A 25,901-nucleotide genomic window follows, 5' to 3' on the forward strand; every position below is an offset into this window, starting at 1 on the left:
TGCTTATAAAGTATATACCAGTTAGCATCTAGCTATTATGACACATGAATAAATAAATACGACTGCATGCAAATGCTTCCCAGTGAAATATAGGTTTTTCAAAATAATCAAATATTTATTCTAAAATCTTTATGCTTGATATCAATTTTGTTTTCCATAATTTGTTTATATATTGGTACCTCTCTTGAGGTATACAGACAATTTAAATTTTTTTCTAAGAACTTTCAAGTACCGGTACTGTTAATACATGTATATTTTTAGTCCAAAGTTTAATGTGAACTTTATTCAACGAAAATTTTTATTTTTTTAAATGATCAAGGGTTGCATTCCCTGAATCAATAAAATATTAATTTAATAATTAATGTTTCTTCTTTTAATCTTGACAGGTACGGGTACATTTGGTCGGGTAGTTCTGTGTCGGAACAAAGAAACCAAGGACTACCATGCGCTAAAGGTCCTACAAATTGCTCTGGTGATTCGCCTGAAGCAAATCGAACATGTCAAGAACGAGAAAGAGATCCTGGCAGCAGTATCCTGTCCTTTCATTGTTAATATGTGAGTGCATTTGTATACAGAATAAGAAGAATGCCGTATAAATATATATCTTATTCTAAGAGCGGTATTCGTACGATTTGTTTATAAACAGTGTCGAAGGTCACAAACTTCCCCCCTCCACAGATGTTCAGATAAAAACAATTACTCGTGTTTTATTTATAGCTTTAGAAATATAATATTCTTTATCAACTGAAAATGGGAGTTTTTAATTATTACACTCATAAGATTTTTGCATGTCAATTTTTTTTGGCCTCTATGTTCATTATGTATCGTTTGATATTTTGATGTTGTTTTCAAAAATGATTATTATAGCCTACTCTTGGTCTCTCAGTTAGCCCAAGAGAAGGAAAAATAAAGGACACAGTAGTGAAGAAAAATTTGTTAAATCCCTCTCCAAGTAAGATAAGACTCCATGCTCATCAATAGGTTACATCATTGTCAAGTTTCCTTCAGTATTGTATTGAGCTTAACCCGTTTCAAAAAGAAGATTGTGTATTCAAAGAGAAAGGGCTATGTTGAGGATCAGTAAAGAGAGAAAAGGTCTTTCCCCCTGCCAAAAATATTTCATGAAATTTAAATACCTTGATAATATTTTTCTGCGCTATGGCTTGTATGCATGTTTTGGGCCTTTTTTTTTTTTGTCGTTAAGGTTTTGGATAACCACTGGAGAATCTTGATCTATCACATCTGTGTTCAATTGAAGGAAAGAAAAAACTATTGATATTCGATAGATATTTAGATTTCTGTGATAATTCAATTAAATGCGTAGTGTGAATGTTTAAGATTTCTCTTCTGACAAAGGGCCTACTTTTATTACACTGCAGTTGGTAGTTAATTTTTTTTTAATTTCTGCTCAGTGAGTAGAAACTTCCCGTAGATATATATAAATATATCAATTTAACACACACACAATGTAATATGTAAGAAATTTATGTGCTTGATGCAAGCACAAAATCTGTGTTGTTAAATCTCTTTTGATGGTAAAAGGTGAGATTGCAGACAAGTTCGTAAATCTACACGCTCGTATTATTACATCATTTCATCTTGATTTAGTACAGAATAAAATGTAATTGCGTACATCTATAAGATCAGCATGAGGGAAAACCTTCTCAACCATGAACAAATTTGCAGAATCCCGTTTCAAAGTGGTTCTAGATCAAGGAGATTTTTTCCACAGAGCTTGCAGACACGCAGAATTTAAGAATAAAAGAAAAAATATTAAAACATGATAAATATATTCTTTATGGGTTTTTTTGACTGTCAGATTTTTATCGTCCTTTGTAGAGAGAGAAAGAAAAAGTTACGAGACAAAGTGCTACAGCTGCAATATTAAAGGAAATTAGTTCCTTTTTGAATTACTAGATTTTCTTTTATTTATATAATGCTGTTGATCATAAAGTATAGGGATGTTTTTTTTTTAAATTAAAGATTTGCCAGCTTTAGGAGGGCTTGGTCAAAAATAAATTATTAATAAAAATATGACAAACACTATTGAATAAGGAAGCAAGAATGAGGAAAACTTCAAGAATTGATTAGTGTGATAAAAGGATGGAAAAATCATGCTGTATCCTTCATTAGCATTGAAACATTCATACAATGCTATTACATACATGTATATCGATACATGTATCAACTAGAGGAAGAAAGAATATGACAGGAATAAAAAAAAACTTTTTTAAATATTGCTCAGAACATTTCTGCTTCAGAATTTTGCCTTGCTTCCAATCTTACCAGAAAAAATGAAAAATTAGATGTTTATGTAACTTTCATTCCTATGTGAATTCATCCCGATTTTAGGTGGCAAATTTTTAAGACTCTGCAAGAGATATCTTATGCATTTTCAGAAACATCTTTTAAATTTATATAATTATATTATATATATTAAAGAATATAATATTTATTAAAGGATATAATGATGAAATATATATATGAGGTTCACTGAAAAATGAGATCAGTTCACTTTTCTATCATGTACAATGTATTTGATGAATTCCAGTGTATTTCTGCTGATTTTATAATTTCATGATATATGTACACATAATTCTGTATATTTTTACATTTTTTTGTAGGCAATGGGCGTATCATGACGACAAATTTTTATACATGTTATTGGAATATGTACCTGGGGGAGAACTGTTCTCATATCTAAGAAATCACGGCCGGTTTACAAATAGCACAGCAAACTTTTATTCTTGTGAAATTGTGTCAGCTTTAGACTATCTTCATGGTAAACATATAGTGTATAGGGACTTAAAACCAGAAAATCTACTTCTGGATCGCAATGGACATATCAAAATCACAGACTTTGGATTTGCCAAGAAGCTGGAGGACAGGTAATTTGTCAATGAATCTGTTAAAGAATTTTTATAAATACAAACTGCGGAATCATTATTATTCATGGGGGTCAATGTTCGTGGGTAGCCCAAATTGTCAGGATTCGTGGGGACGTAATTTCATTGTTAGAAAGTTCATGATAATTTCAATGAGTATTAAACAAATGCTTGTATATACATTCGTAGGGATGTAAATTGTAGCCTAAGGGTTACCCATGAAAGCCATGAACATGGGTACCCCACGAACAATGTGATTCCACAGTACAAGTACAGTCAAAGCTATTGTCTCAAACTTGGCGAGCCAAGATATAAAAAATTCCAAAAAATCAGAGGATTTGAGATATATACAGGTTAGAGTACATTCAGAAATGGTGTTGAGACATTGAACAACTCACTTCGACATATCCATGGTATCGGAGATAGTAATGTTGTAGATGACCAAGTTCTACTGTATAAATTTCATTTTACAAGAGTATATATATACAGTAAAACACAGTTATAGCAAACACAATGAATTGACGCTTACAGCGAAGTGATTTTCATTCCCCGAGACTTTATAACATGTGGTAAACTTGACGGTAATAACGAATTATGTTTATAACGAAGTAAAATCGCCCGTCCTCAGCACTTCGTTGTAAGCGTGTTTTACTGTATATACTGAGAAAGCCTCTCTTTGGTTAGGCAAATGGCAGCACAGATTGAGGTTACCAGTTTCGAACAATTCAAAAAAATTTGGACCCAGTAATTTCTATTAAGAAAATCAACTTTGAAACTCTACATTGTTGAAGATATAAGGCCATCTAGTTGTAGGGAGGTGTAGCTAAAGTACATGTACAGTATGACTGCAGGCCTCGTGGCCTTAGAACTAAGATGAGCTTACTTTTGATCTCAGTATGATTTTTTTACTATACAGCAAAACTCGGTTATAACGAAGTCACTGGGACCTAAGAAATTACTTCGTTATATCCGTAATTCGTTATAACCGTATAAGAAATTCATTGAATTTACATAGCTGGGGATCCAAGATGACTTCGCTATATCTGTGAATTCGTAATATCCGTGTTCATACTAAACGAGTTTTACTGTATATATATATTATATGATACATTCCATTGTAAAAATTACACTGAGATCAAAATTGAGTGTATCAAAGTTCTATATGTAGATCTATTTGGCTATATACTGAAGTTGAAAAGGATGATTGAGCATGAGTATGTAGGGTTACATGTAATCTGTAGTGTTAAATACTCTCTAGATTTTATACTGTATGTTGTAATGTAATATTAGATGAAGTTGATAACTTCCATAAGCCAGTAATGTTTTTAAGTATTAAGTAGGTATCAAATTCATTTCTCAGATAGACATATCATAATGTTTTAAGGACACAGGATTATAGAAAAATATGTTGGTACAGAAATCGTTTAAACAGATTGAATAGGCTTATTTTTTTTTTGGGGGGGGGGGGGGGGTTATTGGGGGTGGGTGGGGATTGGTAGAGTCAATTTATCTGAATAATATCATCTTATGATTTTAAGTATTGTTCAAAAAGAAGATGTGTGGGGTTTGTTTACTGAAAATTTTATACATAGGGATGTAAGGTCAAGTGCAAAGAGTTGGGTGGGGTGGGGGCCAATCCTGTCAGAGATAGTGAAATCTTCTAGAACAAACACAAAATATTCACACGACCCTTAAAACTGCCTTCATCTTTTCAATAGGTTGATATAATGATATATTATTTTACACGAACATATGAATTGCATGGTGGAGTTTCCTTATTAATATTTTGTGTTTTAGAAAAAATGGAAGGAAGTTTTCCTGTTGAATTCAATGGGGTTGTCCAACTGAAAATAAATTTAATCCTTATCGGTAGAAGGAAAGTTTTATGTTCTGTCATTATTATCACATAGCGAAAAAGAAATATTTGTTTTATTTAATCCTATATATGCCTCCTCCCCAATGATGTTATGCAATTTTGTGAGACTTTTGCTGGTTAACATATTTACATACACTGACATTCATACATGAAGTAACTCTGAGTTTAAAGCTATAAGGACAATTTGCAAACAGTGGAAGATATTTTTATGACAATTTAAAGCTAATTTAGGAGACAAAAACACTTCAGGAAGAAATATTTACAATATCACTTAGTCCTCCGGAACGTTGACTCGGGTGGAAAAAAACAAGTCAGACTATAGTTATAGGACATGCAAATTTTGGAGGTAAAAATAAATTCAATGTGAAGCATAGCGATTTCTATGCTTTATTGAATGCGACTCTGAATAAAGGATTCTGTCGACTGTATTGCAATGCAAACCCCTGAACTGTATACACACGAGGATAAATTCTGAGTAAACAGACGTACAAACTTGAATCATGCTGAACAGACATTAACACATAGACTTTTAATTCAGTAGTTCTTTGGTTCCAATAAATTTGGTTCTGACCTCAGACAAAACGCTTGGGTCCCTCGGCCCCCTCCAGATAAAACGCCATTGGAAGACAGCAAATTGTTTGGCATGATAAGTGCTTGAACTGTGCCCTCGTTCCATTGTTCAAAGACCTGTCATTTCAAATTCTTTTTTAAAGCCCATTGTCAGTCCTCTATAATACTAGTGCTTCTTCAGGACTTATTATCAACTCAACTGATTCAAATTTAGATAGTATCAAACTGCTGACAAAATTAAACTACTGACACATTAAAAAAAAATTTGGCATTGTTGTATTTAAACATATTTATTTAACAGTCATAGAAATTCTCAAATCTTTTTAATCATAGGCTTATAGAAAAATGTACAATAAAGTCTCAAAAACTTGAGGAATTCATATTTATTTCTTTGGATTTTAGAGTGGCATATTTCTTATTGAAAGATTTCCTTTTTGAATGATTGGAAATGTCAATTTTGTAGATAGGTAGAATGATGTTGTAAAAATGAAAGTTATAGTCTGTTTCAAAAATCCATGTAAAAGGTTTAACATTCAGCATGTTCAAAGTAATAATATTGATGAAAGTGAAAGTCAAGCTAAATAAGAAATTCAAACTTTGACAAAATACTTAAACAGCATTTAAAGTTATAATTCCTTATCACCTTTTCAAGTTTTTTTATTTGATTGAAAAAAAAATTAATAAATGGAAATTTTAAATATTTAAGAATTCTATTACACTATAGGTAGATATGTCTAAATTAATGCACTTGATGTTGGAAATAGTTTTCAAGATTAAAGGGGATGAAGAAGGTTAATTCCTAGGACAGGACGTATTCACTAGGTTATTTATTTCGGAGGGTATATTGCATAAATACCACACAGGCATGGGAGAGAGGAGTCAGATGCCTTTGATGTATTCGTCTATCTTAATCCTCCTCCTAGACTTGCCCACCTACAGCTTCTCTTCATTCCTGAGTGTAGGATCCCCTGTTGACACATGCAGACAAATCGCTAATTAAAATTCCAACAAGCAAAAAAAGAAAATATTTTTGCCGAAACTCGGCTTCAAGTTATAAAAACCCAGCAACTCCTCCCTAGCTGCCTTCAAAAAACAAAAAACCAAGGAACCAACTGTATATCCATGCATTTTATTCATCTGTATAAAAGTTTAAGAAAAATGATATTTTGAAATATAAAAATTCCATATTTCATAGGTGAAGACTTGGATAATTTAGAAAAAGTTTGCAAAATACGTCAACTAAATAACAACTCTATAAAAATGTATGTCAAGTGCATGTACAATTTTATACGCATTCTAAAACTTGACATTTCCACCAGTTCATAAAGGTGAAAAACTCAACGACAATAAATCATTCAAGATAAATATGTTAATGGCTATACAGGAGTACATTGAATGTTAAAGACCCTCTTTACAGATAACTCTTCAATTACTCCCCCCTTTGTCTCTAGCCTTAAAACTTGGGAGGCAGCTGCCCCCAATAATAGACTTTTTGGTCGATTTCACGCTACATAAGAGAAGCTGAGAGAGTTCATTGGCCTGATGATGAGAGCCATAATAATCATTTTAATAGTCGCATTGACCTTTAAGTCTGTTAAAAAAAAAAATTTGGATCAGCAATTTCATTACAAAGGCGGAGTCAATTAGGATCTTTAGTGCTCTGTCAAAGTTTATTGACTTAACTGGTAATTTGCAGCATCTATAACTGTTACAAATCACAAGATAAAATCTTAATGTTTTTTTTTTGGTTTTTGTTAAAAAAAAGTGTAAGAGTAAGTATGGCATTACATTCTGCATCAAGTGGAATCAATTATGTTGTTTGTAAAATGATGGGTATAAAGTGACGATCAGGATGAAGCTTGGGAGAAAAAGAAGTGGATGAGATTACAGGTATCAGCCCAAAATGATGCTGATGTTTTTAGTAGGGCTACTAATAAATATTATAGATAAAAATCATTGAACACAAACTGACAAAGTATCCATCTGTGTGTTTATTTCAAGCTTGATGATTTAAAACTATTGGTCGTGAATAAATGAATTTCCATTGATTTTCACAATAAATTTTTTATGGAAAATGAAATGTTCTTACACATTCTCATGAACAGTCAACTTGTATATGATCCTATATAGATTTTTTGTGTTATTGTACAATATCATCCTTGACAACAAAATATACAATTTAATTAGCGCACATGAAGTTCAGACAGTGTCTCTAAAAAAATGATGGTGAGAACGGAAAACTATGTCAAAAAATATGGAGATTTGATTACTTCATGTTGGAAGCACATGAACTACAATGCTTCATGCCAACAAATGATTATCATGAAGGACTGAGATGAGCTTCATGAATCTGTCAATTGGAAATCTGAGGAATTTTCTCTTATTCTTTTCTTATTATTATATACATCATCATAATGTCAGGGCCTTGAGTCCACTGGTGGTCGTGGGAGTCCCGTGGCCATGAAAGGACTCCGCATGGACACTGATATTATTTTGATACGTACATTATACTGTAAATTCCTTATTTTATGCGAATACTTAATTTCTTGATTCAGCCGTTATCCTTCAAATTGCGAGAACTTTAAAATGCGAATGCCGATTTTAATCATAGTTTCGTGTAGTTTACATATGTCCAAAAAGTAAAAGTGAGCTTTTAAAATTACGCGGATGTTAATTCCTCGCGTTCAAATAGGAATTGACAGTATTATTTGTTACCATTTTTTGGAAACTTTTTTATCAACTTATTCTAAAATATTTATTTCAGGACGTGGACACTTTGTGGGACACCAGAGTACCTGGCCCCAGAAATTATCCAGAGCAAGGGTCACAACAAGGCCGTAGACTGGTGGTCGCTAGGCATCCTCATTTATGAAATGTTGGTGGGGTAAGGGAACCAAGCAAATTTGTTTATACTTGCAATGTCATTTACTTTTTTCAAATATCATTAACATGTAATTCTTAAAGATCTTTATAATGAATTACCATTGTGTCTTTTTGTTTTTAGAAATTACTTAAATCTTTATGAATTTATTCGATAGAAAATCCAAAAATACTGATGTGAACCTGTATTTCCTGTAAAACAATATATTACTTGAAAAGCCAAAGGGCTAAGGCAGAAGTTTGGGTCTTTGGTTACATTAGTAATGACCTTGACTCTTTTAAATTAAGTCGTTGTGCATTCCTCTTTCATTATTTTTTTTTCCTTTTCTTCAGATATCCTCCCTGGTTTGATGACAATGCCTTTAGAATTTATGAAAAAATCATCGAAGGTCGTTTAGAGTGGCCAAAGCATATAGATCCAGTGGCAAAGTAAGTAGTTATATTTGGCAGTAAAAATGTGTGAATTTATCACAAAACTCATATCTTGAATTTTAGGAACAATTGCATAAAACAGATAAGTCTGAAAACAAGGGTCAACTTGGGATGTGGGGTTTTAACGGGAGAGTATATGTTGCAAGGTTGCTTGTCTTTTTTTTTTACCTTAGAAAAGCAAAAAATTGTCAATGAGATGTTAATTGCTTCCAATTTTTTAAAAATACTGTAGACACTTTTCTTTTGGAAAGTTTTTGTATGAGTATAGTGCAGTAGATTAACTCTTGAAAAAAAAAAATAAGAAAATTATAAATAATCCCACTAAAGAAGACACAAAAAACCCCCCAAAAAACAACAAAAAACAACTATTGGAATAGATGAAAAGGGAAACCAGATTTAACAAGTAGGGCCCTGTTTAATATAATCAATACCCGATCAATATACCAATATAACCTATATTCCTAAATCAACTCTGATGACTTTGCATTCATTGCAGCAAGCACAACTTTCTCAAGACTTCGCCTTGAAATCAATATTAACTTTTCCCGTTGTGATTCCCTGTGTCTGATAAGCACTATGCACCTGCTTGAGAGCATTTTTTTTATTTTAAAAAAGTTATTTTTTTGTGAAAAGTTTTAAATTCATTTGGCATGTGCATTTTTTAATGCGTATTTAAGATCTACAGCAATTTTTTTGTTTTGAGTGTGCCCTCAGATTGAATTTGTGTTTCTGTTAAAATGCTGATATTTAATTAAGAAAATTTAAAGTTTATTTGTAAAATTGATTGATGTACGGTCATGCACTTAGCTTATTTCCAATTCAAATTTTATGACAAGTGTATTTAGTGTATTTTTTTTTGTGAGCAAACATGTATCATCAAGTTCTAAAAATGTAATATATTTTGATCAAGTGATTAAATGTAATTTGTTTTATGAAATGTCAGTTTAAAATTTTTATATTTTATCTGAAGACTCATTCAGTAGTATGAATGAGATGAACATTATGAATATACAAGTATACTTAAGACCCTTTTAAAAAGTTACTGTATAAAGTAACATTTCATTAGAAATATGATGAAACTAGATTTAAATAATTTTTCTTTACTTGTGTTCGTTTCAAATGTTTTTTGGGGAAAATGCCCATGTCTGAAAAAAAGCTTTTGAAATAAACACTAAATGTGAGATTTTTATCAGAACCAAAAAATTTTCCCCTAATTTCTGAACAGCAAACTTTTTTCTTTTAATAAGTCTATTTTGAAAGAAAGATAGTGATTTGAAGGCTGTAAAACTAATCATTGGAACTTAATACACTCATGTGCATCTCAAGCTTCCATTCATTATACTGTACATGTAGGTGCATAAATTAGTTATATGCAAAAGTAAAAAATGATGTATAGACAAAGTATGTTAGAGACCATTTCCCATTGGCCCCTATAAGCATTAAAAGATGCAACTCTAGACATTCAGCAAGATTTTTAATATGCTTTTATGATGAAGTGTGGTATGGAATATGATTTATCTTGCTTTATCTTGTCCTGTTAATACCCTACACAAGAAGAGGTGTGTAAGCAGAGACTGAGGGATCTAGGAGAAGATTTAGTGTTTAGCACTAATTAAGAACATCATTAAAAGCCTTAATCACCACTGTTCCCTGTTGGGAGGGATGTCTCAAACGTTAATCCTCACCTGAAAAAGGTGCAAACAAATTGGCACGAAGCCAAAGCCATAAATAGAAATTGTAGGCTATAAGTCTGTAATCTCTGCGGCAGGGTGAATCTGCAGAATGTATACGCTTTCTCCCTGTGCAGCTCTCTGACTCTCTCTTTCCCTAATGATCCATAATCCGGGGATAATCCCCTTTACACCTAATTTATGCAATACAATGAAAGCTCAGACAAAGAAAGGTCATAATGTAAAGGCTATAGGGCATTTATTAAACCGTAAATATTTACAAGATACAGAACAAAATGTTTGTAACCATTAAAAATTAGTTTGTGAGTTTGTTACTTTTTTATCAGGAAATAAATATCATACCATTAATTTACATGTATTTTCCCTCCCTTTTTTAAAGACATAACAGGTGTAAAATGTTAATATTTTGTAGCTTGTGACAATATATTGAAAATATAGTATGTCTTTTCATCTTTCTAGCTTTCTCTCTGGGTTTCCTCTCTCTATCATAACTTACACACATACCTTGATTTAAAATACTTGAACTTGCAAGTATAGAGCTCTGTAGTGGATCATGATCAAAAGGTCAAGGTCAAATCTTTAAGGTCAAATTAGGATCGAGGTCACTGTACAGCATGTTGATACTGATGATATGGGATTATACTTCCCATGCTGATGAGGGAATGCTTTATAATGCTGTATTATCCTACACATCCTGTTTATCCCTCTCTGAGCATTAACTTTACCCACCACAGTTGATTACATGTAATGAGTTTGTTTTTCTCATAACAGGGATCTGATAAAGAAGTTACTGGTACAGGATAGAACAAGAAGATTGGGAAATATGAAGGTAAACAGCGTGTCTCAGTAAAGCATGTACTGAATCATAGAATAACAGCTCTTACTAACGATCATATCAAACAAAAACATAAACAAATAAATTATCAGAACTGGGAGACAGGGACGCCTCATGAAGTAAAGAGTTTCTCTGTACCTATCACAATTGCATTAGGATGTGTATTTATGACTTGAGTGCATATCAAGCAACATACCTGCTTTGTGACCAAGTGATACATAAACGCATTCTTATCGAGGGGTTTATTGCATATAAGTGAATGTACCAAATGAAGTTAGATATTGCAAATGCATGGATGCACTAGTACACGTATTTCCAAAATTTGTTCATTAGCAGAAGCCCATGGTGTAAACTATACATACATGGCTATCATTTCCATGATATCAATTAAAGATGTATAGTTTGGTCAGTTTTCTTGTATAGTTTTATGGACAAAATTCTTTTACTTGTGGATTAATTTAGTGTAAAGTACCATACCACTGCATGGTGGAAAATTTCCAAATTTCCATTCACATCAGTATCATATGTTCATATTATATACGTATTTACTGGCTATGAGGATGATAGCAAGTTTATTGTCCCCTAAGACGGCAAAGCGAAATTGTTGCTGTCGAGGGGGATTATAAACTTGCTATCGTCCCAATAGTAAGTAAATAGGTATTTTATTATACCGATGAAAACTTTATTTGTCGGCGATGCAGAATTTCTTGATGATAAACAAATTAGAGTTATTGGAGTTTGAATTTAATGTAGCGATAGAATACATTAGAGGTGTTCTGAGTTTAAAAAGGAAGAAAATCGAATGTCGCCAGTGAATAGTTTCGATGACTATTCACCATGGGCATGGAAACAATTGCAGGGTTAGATAGAATAGCATGTTTATTCGTTGTAATTTTTACATAGAAAATATTCACAAAGGTATAACAAATTAAGCATATCCTTATCTTATGGGGGTAATACAAATGGTTATAAGTAAAACTGGATCATATGTAGTGTGGTTTAATTAATACCAATAATCCAGTCACTTATAATCGGGATCTCAATTCAGTGGAATGATTTAAATTTGCGAGGTCCGATTTTTGTGGAATGTAGATCTTTTAAAGGTTAATTTGGATCTAATTTTTAGATATGTTTCTTTGAACAATGAATTAAGACCCATGTTTCTGACACCCTCTGAACAATTTTCAAAAGGGAACAAATTTAAAAAAGGGGAGAAGTATTCTAATTTTAGTCACAACATTCATGATTTATTTGTTGGGATTCTTCATGAATGCGGACAATTTGATCCGGAACGAAGATGTCCAGATTAATGTGGCTCCATGGAATAGTGCAAGTCGTTTAGAATGCACTATTTATAAATGAAAGAAAGTACACAGGTTTAAAGATGTTGTTTGCATGCATGTTGATAGTTTGATAGCAAAAACTGGGTTAATTCAATATATTACTTTCTTCTGAGTGTTGAGTACAAGTAAAAAAAAAAAAGTATGGGAAATTTTTGTCTTTGAAGTCAAGTAGATTTGGTATAAATGAAATCGACTATATATAAAGCTCTTTTCTTCTTTTCTTTTTTATATCTACTGCCAATCTCCATTTAAAATGCACTCTTTGATTGTAAACAAGGCCTACATAGATTTCACCCCATGTAGTTCCGTAACATCTGTAATTATCAAATCGCTTGCAGCCCTTTGTATACCAATATAATGTAGTTTATGGATTATCCATTCCCTTTTTAAAAAGTAAGAAAACTTGCAGAGATTAAAGAAAATGGATTACTTCTTAGATGCAGTATAATTGCTGTGGTATTCAAACATACATTGTTTTCTATTTCCAAAGAAGTAAATACAGGCCTCGGTCTTTGATGTGTGTATGTTTTGTGGTAGAATTAATTGTGTTTACAATTTTTTCCCCTGTATTTTTTACAGAACGGTTCAGAGGACGTGAAGAAGCACAAGTGGTTTAAAGGCGTCATCTGGGAGGATGTTCCCTTACTCAAACTGAATGTAAGTTTTCATGTTGTCTCCAATATAGGACAGCTGGAGATGTTCTTCTTAATCTATGATTAAAAGGATTTTTATCCACTGCACTTCAAGACTAGTCTGGCTTCAAAAAGTGTAGTTGTTGCTTACTCATCATCATCACCCCCCCCCCCCCCCCCCCCCCCCCCCGCCCAAAAAAAAAAAAGAGAAAAGAATAGAAAATTGAAAATTGCAGAAAAAAATCAATAACAGACAGAGAAATCAAAGCTCACACATTAAAGCAGTGATTTGTTAATCAAATGTTCATAATCAGTGTGTATATTTCTCTCCTGTTTGCATTGACAAGGAAATCTATGACATTCATGTTTCAAAACACTAGTCAAACCTGAACATTAGAAATGAGTACAAGTAACCTTAAACAATAAAATACTGTACTGTAAACGTATTATATTTGGCATGTATGATATTTTTTGGCAGAAATTGATTTTTCAACAAGTTGGCGTGCATGGATTTAAATAAAATTTTTCTGGATGCACCAATTCTTAATATACATATTGCACCAGACATTTACTGATGTACTTAATTGATAAGATATCCACCAAAAACGCGAATCAGAATACACGGCCAAATGTAATATTATAGCATTGAATCATAATTTTTTAAGTTTACAGTCTTATAACTGCAGCGGTGTGTGCTTACAAATTGAGTAACGCCCGTTGGTGCGTTATGAAAATTTGTATGCAAACATCGCTGCAGTTATGAGACTGTATACTTCAAAAATTCATGATTTAATGCTTATATTTACACTATTTTAACTTCATGCCTTGTCTGCAAATGTAATTTATACCTTAAAATTCCTATCTTATCCTAAGGGTAAGTTCATATTAATGGAAGAGTCACAGTAACAGCTGCAAGCATTAACTTTGATTTTCACTTGTGACGTTGCAGTTAACAGCGTTCAACGTTTGTGACGTCATAATAAAACTCGTCATTTTAACCTTTGAGTACCCTGTGTGCATTACAGTGTTATAACTGCCGTAGTTTTCAACACACTTTACAAGCAAAAATTATTTGGATTGTAAATATTATAGTATGTTTAGAGTAGCACATATATTGGAATAAAGATTGAATTCTCATTTTTGTATACCATCAGTCTTTTATAAAGTCTTGCATCAGGCTGTGCAGACTAATTGTAATTGTATTGCACGAATGTGCAGTACTGGTTTTCAAATTGTCTGCATAACCTTGCTTATTAGTTAAAACAGTAGTTATCATTCTTTCACATTGGAAAAGCATTTTTGAAATGTTTTGACAGGCAGAAAAAAGGTGAAAACTTATAATAAAATACATTATCAATGCAGTTAGAAAATTTTTGTAGACTAAAGATCTTAATTTAAATTATCAACCAGTATAAACTAATGATAAGAGAAAGAGGTAAAAAGAATGAAATATGTTGCTCTAGTGTATATCTGTGTATGCAGGCTCCTATTTTATTATAAAAGATATGCATCATTGCAAAACGATAGATTTGGAAATAGAATTTTGTTACAGACATGGAAGTGCCATCAGGAGCTTTTTCATTAAAGCTTTTAAATATATTGATTTAACATCACCAAGATAACTTCTTCTTTTTCTGAAATAGTGAACATAATGAAGATTGCAAATAATTTAGGTCTGGGTTTACACTGGATTTTGAATTGAAAGAAATATCAATAAAAACAATGGAGAATTTATATACTAAGTGCTACCCACACCTTTTCAGTAGATCAGATTGAACTCCAAAGTTTTACAGTCTTTGGGATTATGGGAAAATCAGGTTGCTGTCAATCGTAAATCTCCAGGCTAAAATATGATCTTCTCCGAATTGCATTGACAATTATATGATGCCATTCAGACTTATTATTTACCTTCCCCCACAAAAAAAAAATCAAATTCAAGAGCACATACAGTTGTTGTTGGAATCTACAAACAAATTTAATGTACAAACAAATTTAATGCTCAAAATCTGAGGTGTCAAAAAGTGATGTATGATGCATGTATCTACCCTCGTAATCTGGATTGGTATTCCATCTTTCTTAAGTGAAGCATTTTCATAGGAAACATATACATATACACATTTTGTATATTGAATAAAAAATTCTACAAACATTTCTTTACTTTTGCCTCCTTTGTAAAAAATATCACAAGCATGCATTGATAGGTACTATCTCCTTGAAGATTTTTCTTCAGGGGTTAAAAAATTTGTCAGTAATTCATTGGAGCATATCTGGTGATCATCAAAGGCAAAACAATGCACTTTATGCATAAAATATAGAAGATGGATTGAATTTGACTGCATGTTTCACATACATAATGACAGTTTTATTATGCTTTTTTCACAAGGGTATCTTGAGAATGCAGTCTGTGTAAATAAGTTAGGAATATCTGCATGAAAGTCGAATGCAAATCAAATATATCTAATGCTGAGGCATTCACATACAAACATTGAATTATACAACTGTAGTGAAGGGATGTTTACAAAAAAGTTTTATCTTTATTGATGGTGCAGTCAAACAGTTGGTGTTTATTTGACATGTTTTTAAAAATTCAGTCACAACTCTCAATATAAAAAAATGAAACAATTAATTAAGTGAAATATTATTCAAACAAATACTTTGACAAGAACCATCTTTAGTTCATAACTTTCAGAAAAATGAAAACCAGGTTTTAAAATCTCCCTAGGGTTTATATCACAATTTTACATGGATTTTTATTCTTATTAAAATATAGATTTGACAGTAGTTTTGGTCTTGCAGATGTTTAAAACATATTCATTTCTTTTGTAGCCCCCCATCATTCCCAAGGTCAGTCACTCGGGGGATACCCACAATTTTGAAGAGTACCCCGAGGACGGTTGGAAAGATGCACCCCCAGTCTCTGCAGCTGACCTCGAAAACTTTGCCGATTTCTGATCCAGGCTTAAGCATCATTTTTCTTTTCATGCACTCAAAGGATGAACTCTTTCTATAGAAAAAAACATTTTTGAAGTATGCTGGATAGTTACCTGGGAAAAGTATCGGCGATCGAGAAATCCATGTCGAGCCTTTTTGTCAATGGGAAGGAAGAACTGGTACATTGGTACAATGATTGAAATAATCAAAAAACTTGTTTTCTGGAAGATTCAGGAAGTCACTTATTGTAAACAAAAAATAACAGGGCTGATTAGGCAATGATTGTTTTTGTTAAAACATATGTTTTTCAATTTGAGATTAAAAATATCTGGAGACACAGGGTGAAAATCCAAAAAAAAAAGATTTTTTTGAAAATATTTTTAAGATATGTTGAAGTGTTGTTATGCGTATAGAGTGTGTTGTTTTGTTGAAGTAGCAACTTATTTATATTTATAAACGATACATTTCAGCATGCTAGACTTTTCCTGCGTACTAATATTGTTCCAAAAGGAACTTGTCTGGCATATAAAGTAAAGAAGAATGTTTCCTTGTAATGTTCATCAATGTATTATTTTTTCCTGAAATCATATACGTAGAATTGACAAGGATTTTTAATTAATGGTTAATTTTGTAAACACAGCTTTATTGAATGTTTTTTTTATTTTTCTCTGTATCGTTTGCTTGAATGTGCCAAATTATGTTTATAGGTGATATAGAAGAAATCCATCATTTGTACTGTTTTACAATATACACTCTCTCTGATCTGGTAAATCTAGCACTTTTAAGTCCACTGAAGTTTTATATAAATGTGCTATGAAACAAAAAGTTCTGGGTTTTGAAAAACAAGATTGTCTGCATATCTCTTTTATGTTGCTACTCTAAAGCTTTTCATTTGCTTTACAAATAATGATAATACTAAAAATACAAAAACTTATTATTTTTTTCTTTTTTTATAAACTTGTGTGACTTATCCATATTACATATCCTTTATGATCCTGCAATTTGTTTATCAACATGACATTTCATATTGTTATTGTAACATAACTAATACATATCCTACTTGAAATTATTTTTAAAAAAACCCCACAAAATATTATCTGCAATAGAACTTGCTCATAAAAAGAACTCAAGATTAAAAGAAAGTAGTGTACCTTTTCCTTATCCACATTTCTTTAGGTTGACATTTTATAATGAAAATAGGAGGAAATTGGTCAAGAAGAACTAAAAATTCATGTTTCTAGGGCTTGTTATAACATGTATTTGTTGTGTGAAAAGTTTGGTCTTTTGGCCCTTGAATCCTTCATGATGTGTTAAATGAATGAATAGTGACACAACTAATTTCAATGTTATCCGATATACTGGTATATTTTCTGATGCATCATTTAATTAGCATAATATCTTGATATTTTATTCATTATATTTTTACCTAGCTTTTGTGTTTGAGGTACAAACATATTTTATTTTGTTTATTTTCATATCAATCAAAATGAGAAATCTTTATTTATTTTACATTTTACAAAATGTGTAACCAACTTTTACCTATAAATATTGTAACGATTTTATGAATTTTATGAACGAATTTAATGTATTTCTTTTCAACCAATAAATTTAAAATAAATTTAGAAGTTTTAATGCGTGAATATATTCTTATTGCTTTGTAAATGTACTGTTTTAAGTTAGTAAATATCAAGGTTCTCTGCATTGTTCAAGCATGATTGTTTTACTAGTGTACAACATAAATGTAGATCAAATTCTAAAAGAATGATATTGCATCAATACCGAAAACATTGTGATAGTAATACAATCTGTCTCCAAAAATGATGTATTTTAAATAGCTTATGATACCTGAACATTAATTGGTATATTTTAGTAGATATTGAGTGTTACTTAGGAATTTATGGAAAAAAAGGTCCGAATGAGACTAACTCAGTACTGTGTAGTATATTGTACTCTGACAGTCACATGACATGAAAGTCACATGACAGGTCAGGCATCTTTACTGTACAGTATTGTACATGTGTGGTGTGGTCTGTAGCTGTAAAAACTACCGTATCCATGACAGTCACGTGTTCAACCATTTCTCTTGTTAAGCATTGCATCGTAGAAAATGGACGTTGTAAATTTGCTCGTAGTACTCAATTTCTGGTACTCTTTATGTACTTTTTTTTAGAATTCAGATCTGGTAATTGTTGATTTTTTTAATCACATAGAGAAACCTTTTCTTGACATCATAGAGATTACTCAAGTAAGATATTTGTCAAGGGAGGTAACTCTATTGCATTTCATGTCTATTTTTCCGTTGTTTTTTCACTGTCACTTTCTTTGTATGGATACGATATTGCTCAGCATGGCACATATGCAAAAATATACACACAAAACGAAAATGTATTGACATTCCTTTGTATCACCGTCTTTGTCAATATTTGTTCTGCTATTTTAAAAATTTACCCAAGCAAAATTCTCTTTATATAAATATTTGCTCTGCATGTGTATGGAATTTATCACTCTTTGACTATTTATTTTTGTATCTTCAAGATCTGGCCATATATAATAATTTTTAGTTTTGCAATAAGAACAGCAATATTATGAACTTTATTTTCATAGACCTTATAGATGATACTTGAATTATACAATGCAGCTCTCTGATACCACGTTTTTTTCAATTTGAGCTGATTTATTTAGATATATATATATTTTGTAAAATATCATGAGTATTTATTTATTGCAGTGCCTTTCCTGTCATTGTTAAATGAGCTGTATTTTGGTAGCAGATCGCCAGAAATGGATTGTTTTAAAGTGACATGATGTATAATTCTCATATATCAATTTTTACTAACTTTTTCATGCAATTTTTATGAAATGTGAAATATTGCCTGACTAAATACCTGTGTGACACATAGACAAAAAAAGATTACCACATTTTCTTGGATACATCCTTCAAAATGAGACTGTTGTGTCTGTTAATATTTTTTTTTAAAGAATTTCAGATGAGCAATTGAAGGATTACTTCAAAATTGCTAATCTGACTCTACGCAGTGACATTTTATTTAACTGGTAGTGTAAGACTAATTTTCTTTGTGAAAGCAGTATTTGCAGGCATAGTTAAAGAGTTCATACATAGTTTGACTCTCTGTTATTCGTTCAATTCTTATATGAAGCAAAATGTAAAGGCTTTAATTTTCGAATGATGTTTTTGTTTGAAATGTTTTTTAATCTAAAGAACCTTTAAGTGGATTTCAATTAGATGTATTATTTTTCCCTGTATTTTATCAACATTTTTATTGGAAATCAAATGAAAAATACTCAAATGGATACAATATGACCTTAATAACTTAATGACTATGATTTTATCTATGCTCTTGCGTTTTTCTGAAGCAACTTATATACAACTGAAAATTTTGTACTCAAAATTAAACTTGATCTGTTCTACATTTATTGAGATTGTAATTTTGGTCAATACAGACTATTTTACACCGTAAGAAAATTATGAATATATGATGTATTGGATTTCATTATCATCATTTTATCATTTGCAGGCATATTTCTTGAATAACCGAAATTTGTTTTGATAAAATGTTTCTATTTATGGATGTGATATGAGTATATTGTTTTATCAGTGAATTAAATTTATGGAAAGAATGCATATTAATTTTGATTTAAGAATGAGTATTGTTTCAAATATCTCTGAAAGATGTAAAACATATCCGTTTAAGATTTATAATGTAAAGATTCACCAAAGCATCTCAAGATTTGAGACGATTTTTTCCTGTTGTTGACATAAATGTATAGTTTACCATGACAATCAGGTCATTTGATGTATTGATTTGTGAATTGTTTTTTTATTAGAAGAAATTAAGACGGAAGGAAATTGAATAAAGAATTTGAAGATCAACTGCCTATTTTATATTGATGTCATTGAGTTTTTGTTAATCTCGAGGGTGATTTATGCGACTTCACCCAATATAACAATTTTAAAATTTTGACATTTGTTTTTGGTTTATTGGAATGTAATATAAAAAGAACAGTTCTGATTACAAAATCAAAAGCTTGAATATTGCGTGTAAAGACTTTATTAAGAAAAGCAATGATTTTAAATACAAATACCAATGTCAGTGATAAAAATGTTACACTCTGTATACAAATATCAACAATATTAGTATTTATTTGATATAAATAACAATATAGTACATACTTCCCTGATTTAATCCATGAGTAATTAAGTGTTTACCCCTGTGATGACGCTTTTGAAAACCCTTATTCAAGTACGCCGATTTCCATCTTAATATTTAGAGCAGAAGGTGCATGTGCAGGAAGACAAAGTCATGGGCTGTTACCACAACCCCATGTTAGTCTCAATATGGTTACAACCCAACCAGAACTTGATAAAATGGGACCTTTTTCTAAAACTTAGTTTTCTGACGATTATTCCATCAAAAATGATAAAATTATTATCAACAAAAATATTAAATGATGGGAAAACCCCCCTTTCATAATTTTTAGATTAGAATATTACAGACGAAGGTTTGTACATTAAATATTTTGTTCACATAGCTCTGCGATGCGTTGAAAACCCAAACGTGCACTCTGTGTTTTATTTATCTCATTGCACACGAATTCAGTAATTCATTGGATAGTGATGTCACGTGGTTCTCATAAATGGCGATGGAGTACCCTGTACCGGAATATGACGCCGTGCTTGTCGCAGAAGTACTTGTGAACGACCGACCTCTCTATGCACATCCAGAGTCCCTCGTTCTGAAGTTGTTTCATGAGGGGTTCCAGACTGTCGCTGTATTCGGGGATGTTAAGGTACTCTTCTCGCATGACTACAACAATCATTCCACCTGAGTACAAAACAAGAAAAAGATGTGTGAATTAAACTCTTGCAATTTCACCTCAGTCCCTATCGTAGTAAAAGGTCGCACTCCTTATTTTTTTTATATCATGCAAATCTTAATGCATAAGACGTTGCATCGAAAGAAGGGACTTTAACTTAATATACTTGATAATGACCAGTTGATCTAACAGAGATGTATAATAATCTTTGAAGTATGCATACGTCTTTTTTCATTTTAGACATTTTGATTCCAGTGCAAAAAACAACGCCAAAATAGTCATTAAACAACAGCAGAAAAAATAAACCTACAAAGAATATGATTGCGTAGATTTATTAAGTAGTTAAGATAAGATGTGTCTCAGAATTACCTGGTTTAGTTATTCGTATCATTTCTCTCAGAGCACCTGCAGGAATGTGTCCACTTCCGAATCCTCCTGAGCAAACCACGCAATGGTATGCATCTAATTAAAAAAATATTATGTATAAGGTATTAAAAATTGAAGACATGTTTGTATTTAAAAATAAAGATCAAATAACAAGATACAACGTATTTTCCTTAGTTAAGAAATACGTTATCATGTCTGGTTTCAGTTAAGCCACTGACCATTTTCAATTGTTGGAGATGGCTCAGGATTTACAAACTCGCACAAAAGCTTCTTGTAGACATTCTTCTTCTTTGCTTTCATTAGCATACTCTCACTTGGATCCAAAGCATGTATTTCTTTGAACCCTCGTTTTACCAACTAAGTTTTTAGAGATAAAAAATAATAATAGTGAAGATCAACTGATAGAGACAAAAAGCATTTTTTTTAATATAAAATCATTTATCAAAACCAATAAAATAAGTGTAATTACATTCCAATATTTTTATTCTTTATTGAAAGATTTATAATGTTAATAAATATATATAATTGTAAACTGCTATGATCTGTAGTAATCTTTGCCAGCCAAGTTGTAACGATATAGATAATGTAACTATCCATGAGAAACAACAGTTACTGTTCTTTATCTATCATTATTATTAAGATTCGTTTAATCTTAACATAAAGTTCGACGATTTCCATGTAGCATGTACATGAAACTAATGCTTTGACTAACCTCTTCTCCTACTAATCCAGTCCCAGCTGCTACGTCTAGGATCAGAACCTTATCCTTGTTGCTCGGAAAGCTCCGGTCAATGGCCTCAGCAGCGTAAGCCGGGCCATTGTAACGCCCGGGCTGAAGGTCCTAGGAGGCATAAAGAAGAAAAGTTTTAGACCTGAAGTATCCAACTGCGTCTGATAGGGAAATTTAACTGACTGTTAAGAATTACATGTAGCTACGAGAGAGAGAGAGAGAGAGAGAGAGAGAGAGAGAGAGAGAGAGAGAGAGAGAGAGAGAGAGAGTAGCTAGTGATAACTAGATGCTAAATGAAACAACAAGGTTTTAAAGAGCGCTTAAAAATAAAACCATTTTAATAAAAAGCTTTAATAGTATCTGGTTATCTGAATATGAATATAATGATTATTAGTAGCGAATATTTTTTTCTATGTAAAAAGTTGTTTAAAAATGAATAGTATATGTAGGTGGTTCTAGTAGTTCAATTTCATATAATTCGTGTGTACATCTTGCCAAAGAATTTCAATCCAATTATAAATTATCTTATGCAATTTCGCCAGCTATATGTTCTACTTGCAGTTTTATTAAAATGCCAAACCGTTTATTTAGACAAACGTCATATTACGGAGGATCTACCAAAATATTAGCATGCCCATATTCGGTTTATAGTTGCTGTCCTTTATGCAATAACTTGAAATGAGTCAGGGAATATACCAACAAAGATACGACGAGGTTACATTTCCCAATAACAACGGTATAAAAAAGATGTTACCTGTATATAATTGAACGCGCTCGAAATACAAAGCTACAAGCATCTAATTTCTAAACAGGTTTTTAAAAGGAAATGATGCATATTTCGATATCTAAGGAAATAACACTAAATGAATGAGAAAATGAAACACAATAAGTTATTGTTTTGTCATGTGGAGAACCTTGTTTGCAAACGCTTTTGACCCATACATTCATTTACTGTTTAGGTAGCTGTTGACTAGCAATCTTAGAATAGATTTTAAATGATGCATAAAAATTAGTTAAGGGAGCTTCTGAGTAAACATGTGGACCCCAATAGATTATTATCTAGTCAGCATCCGTGACCATTAGTGATTGCTATCTAAATATTGATATCCATCTGCTAAAGTATTAACAAAAAACCATTAAACGGTACTCAATGTGCTGACATCCCCCAAAACGATTTGATAGTTTAAGTATATATGTTAACAAGGTTTATTCATTATAAAGTTTCTAATTATAATTGATTATACTACAGCAGAGTCAAATTAAATTTCTTCATATGCAGCTAGTTGGGTAGGAAAGAATTTTCTGTCTGTTTGCATTTTATGAAATTGACAATTATGTTTCCTTAAACAAAGCTATGAGTTTCATTGATATTAATGCTTTTCGTTATTTTCCTTAAATGTATACGTAGATTACAAGAGAAAATTTAATAACAATACACGATATGATCAACAAAGAACTGTTAGTTACAAATGCAAGTAGATACCTTTTCTCACTCCTTGTAGCAAAAGTGATAAAAATATTCAAACTTTTAGATATATTGCTATCATCACATTACACTTTGTGAGTCATTATCCGCAAAAATTTTCAAAAAGTTTTTTAAATGTAAATTCAAATATTTAAGCTTGACTTTACAAAAATATTGATAAAAGATAATTGCCAATTTGACAAAGAGTTTTAAGTTTGTAACAGTGTAACAAGGGTAAATGTTTTATTTTATTGCATTTATAATTGAGCTTGAAATGCATCCATCTTAAAACGAAAACTGTACGTACCTTTTCATAGTCATTCCACATATTATAGTAATCAATGATTTGCACTTTGTCCATGCCACCAGAAAAAACTTTGGCGTTTGTCTGAAAAGCCCTTGCATCTTCTGTGTTTTCTGTAAATTTGCAGGGCATTTTTTTAATCCATAGACTTTTCAATTCGAGTTTTAGCTAAAACTGAGAACCATCTGCCATGAAAACGATTGTTAATCATGGCATATAAACATTATATTAGAAGTTTGTTCTGCAAATAAAAGGCAAATAATATTTACGGTTTCTTATACAAATGAATGAATTATCAAAATAAGTTGAGTTGTTTATGTATTATTAGGCACTCCAATCAAGTTTTAAAACCTACAATAAATAATTTGATTTAACTTAGAGCTGAAAAACAAAAAATCTGCAAATTGCTTTGATGGGATCTCTCATCTAACAATTATGAACAAAAATAACTTACTTGCAACTCTATATATGAGAGTTTAGATTAACACACAACTATTTATAGCTTATTTGTCGTCATTGCATATTTCTTAAAACAGTCACTCGTGTCTCTTTTGACCCCAAATAATGTTACAAATTTAAACCAGAACTTATTTTAGATACCAACCCCCCCCCCCTCCAAAAAAAAAACCCCCAAAAACATTCTAAACAAAACAGCAGTGTTGCACACCTGTAAAACTCGACACAAATGTGAACGTGAAGGAAACGAAGATTGTAGTCCTAGATTTGAGACAAGCTAGTAAATTACATACAGAAAATGGGCCAAGGTTTTGTGATTAAAAAAAAACAATCAAGCATCTTGACGTAAGAATATTTAAGAAAACACTAGAAATAATACTTCCCAATCTTTAAATAAACTCATCTATGGCCAGCGAATGATCGATTTCTTTTCCCTTAAAAGATCTTATATTGAAATCCGGTATTTTCATTTATACATATTTATACAGAGGTTTCAAAATTTGAAACATTTCTTGGTATAAAGTAAAATTGATTTTTATCGGGTCGTGAAAATTTAATATTATTAGATATTGACAATCTCATTTAGATCATCAGTTTTAATATCACATGACATTGTTTCTCAAATAATACTAATTACAATAAAAGTATTGATAGTAACTGCAATTATGACATAATATCGAAAATATATTGCATGAAAAAGTAATGTCAGAAGCAGTAATCTTTTCACATTCATTTTTTTCTTATAGAAAAATAACAAAAAAATTTACAAAAAAATTGAAAAAAAAAACCATATTCTTAATAATAAGATCATTTTCAACAAAAAGTTGTAAAACATAATGAAAAATTATTAAAACATTGAACATCGAAAAAGCTATTTACCCATTTTGTCTGAGTACCAGTCAGCAGTGACACCAGCGGGGAGTGAGAGCTCCTTATATGCAGATTGTATCGATACAGTGTAATACCAAAAGCAACTACTACAACAGCTTGTATAAAGTTCTAGAACATAACGTCTCATTTTATTTTTTTTTCTTCAAAGTAAACAGAGAGGAAATATTTTGGATATATTGAGTAATGACTGTCTTTTGATGATGTGAAAGGACGTAGTATACTACTATCTTACGCTTGGTGTCTTCCTAAGTACTTTACAAGTACCATGCGTTTAACCGTCGTTTTCGCTCTATAATCATATCTTTGAGCATTCAATATCTATTTTTAAAGTCACACTTAACGTTTTCTTTCTGCAAAGTGCAAATCAATCCAACCCTTATTTATACATGTAAATATGAAGAGAAACTCCAACATATACAAAACTAATAGTATTACACCAAATACATGTATCATAATAACGAGTTATTTCCAAACTATTGTTTTCAAAGAATACAAAGTCAACAAAACTACATTTTTGTCCCTAGATTTAAAAGTTTGAATTGTGCAATTCGTACACTGATTTTGTCTTTTCATTTTTGGTATCAACTGTACATCCATATCTCTCAGTGTCCTAATATTTAAACCACTGATTCGCGTCGCAAAAACAAATTTTGCTAAAAATGCACACCTCACACTAATCTAAATCATTTTAGCATCTGACATATCTTAACTAATTAATGAAGAATAGCATTGAACAATGAATATCTTCAGTTGCAGC

General features: G+C 31.4%; 2 protein-coding genes across 2 annotated transcripts in view; one reads left to right on the forward strand and one right to left on the reverse strand.

Annotated features, from left to right (window-relative positions):
- Nucleotides 1-19,184, forward strand: part of LOC105346669 (cAMP-dependent protein kinase catalytic subunit PRKX) — a 28,864-nt gene extending 9,680 nt beyond the window's left edge. The window contains exons 2-8 of the mRNA XM_034472467.2: nt 387-555; nt 2,625-2,888; nt 8,096-8,215; nt 8,545-8,640; nt 11,106-11,163; nt 13,092-13,169; nt 15,971-19,184. Of these exons, the coding sequence (XP_034328358.2) occupies nt 387-555; nt 2,625-2,888; nt 8,096-8,215; nt 8,545-8,640; nt 11,106-11,163; nt 13,092-13,169; nt 15,971-16,096 (911 nt within the window). The 3' untranslated portion in view covers nt 16,097-19,184. The remainder of the gene's footprint in view (nt 1-386; nt 556-2,624; nt 2,889-8,095; nt 8,216-8,544; nt 8,641-11,105; nt 11,164-13,091; nt 13,170-15,970) is intronic.
- A 1,480-nt stretch (nt 19,185-20,664) lies between these two features.
- On the reverse strand, nt 20,665-25,306 carry LOC105346646 (methyltransferase-like protein 27). Its single transcript, XM_011455318.4, has 6 exons — nt 25,133-25,306; nt 23,801-23,910; nt 22,011-22,139; nt 21,517-21,655; nt 21,281-21,373; nt 20,665-20,919 (listed from the first exon to the last, which is right to left on the reverse strand). The coding sequence occupies exons 1-6, from the start codon at nt 25,269-25,271 to the stop codon at nt 20,726-20,728; spliced, it is 804 nt and encodes a 267-aa protein (XP_011453620.3). The 5' UTR covers nt 25,272-25,306; the 3' UTR covers nt 20,665-20,725.
- Between the last annotated feature and the right edge of the window lie 595 nt (nt 25,307-25,901).

This window comes from Magallana gigas, chromosome 8, assembly GCF_963853765.1.
Source record: "Magallana gigas chromosome 8, xbMagGiga1.1, whole genome shotgun sequence".
NCBI lineage: Eukaryota > Metazoa > Mollusca > Bivalvia > Ostreida > Ostreidae > Magallana > Magallana gigas.

What these genes read in the sequence shown, in the direction of transcription:
- LOC105346646 (XM_011455318.4), bottom strand. Translation starts at nt 25,271, where the DNA reads ATGAGACGTTATGTTCTAGAACTTTATACAAGCTGTTGTAGTAGTTGC. An exon ending in TGTGGAATGACTATGAAAAG is followed by an intron (nt 22,140 to 23,800) that starts GTACGTACAGTT and finishes TATGCCTCCTAG; the next exon opens with GACCTTCAGCCCGGGCGTTA. An exon ending in CTGGATTAGTAGGAGAAGAG is followed by an intron (nt 21,656 to 22,010) that starts GTTAGTCAAAGC and finishes CTAAAAACTTAG; the next exon opens with TTGGTAAAACGAGGGTTCAA.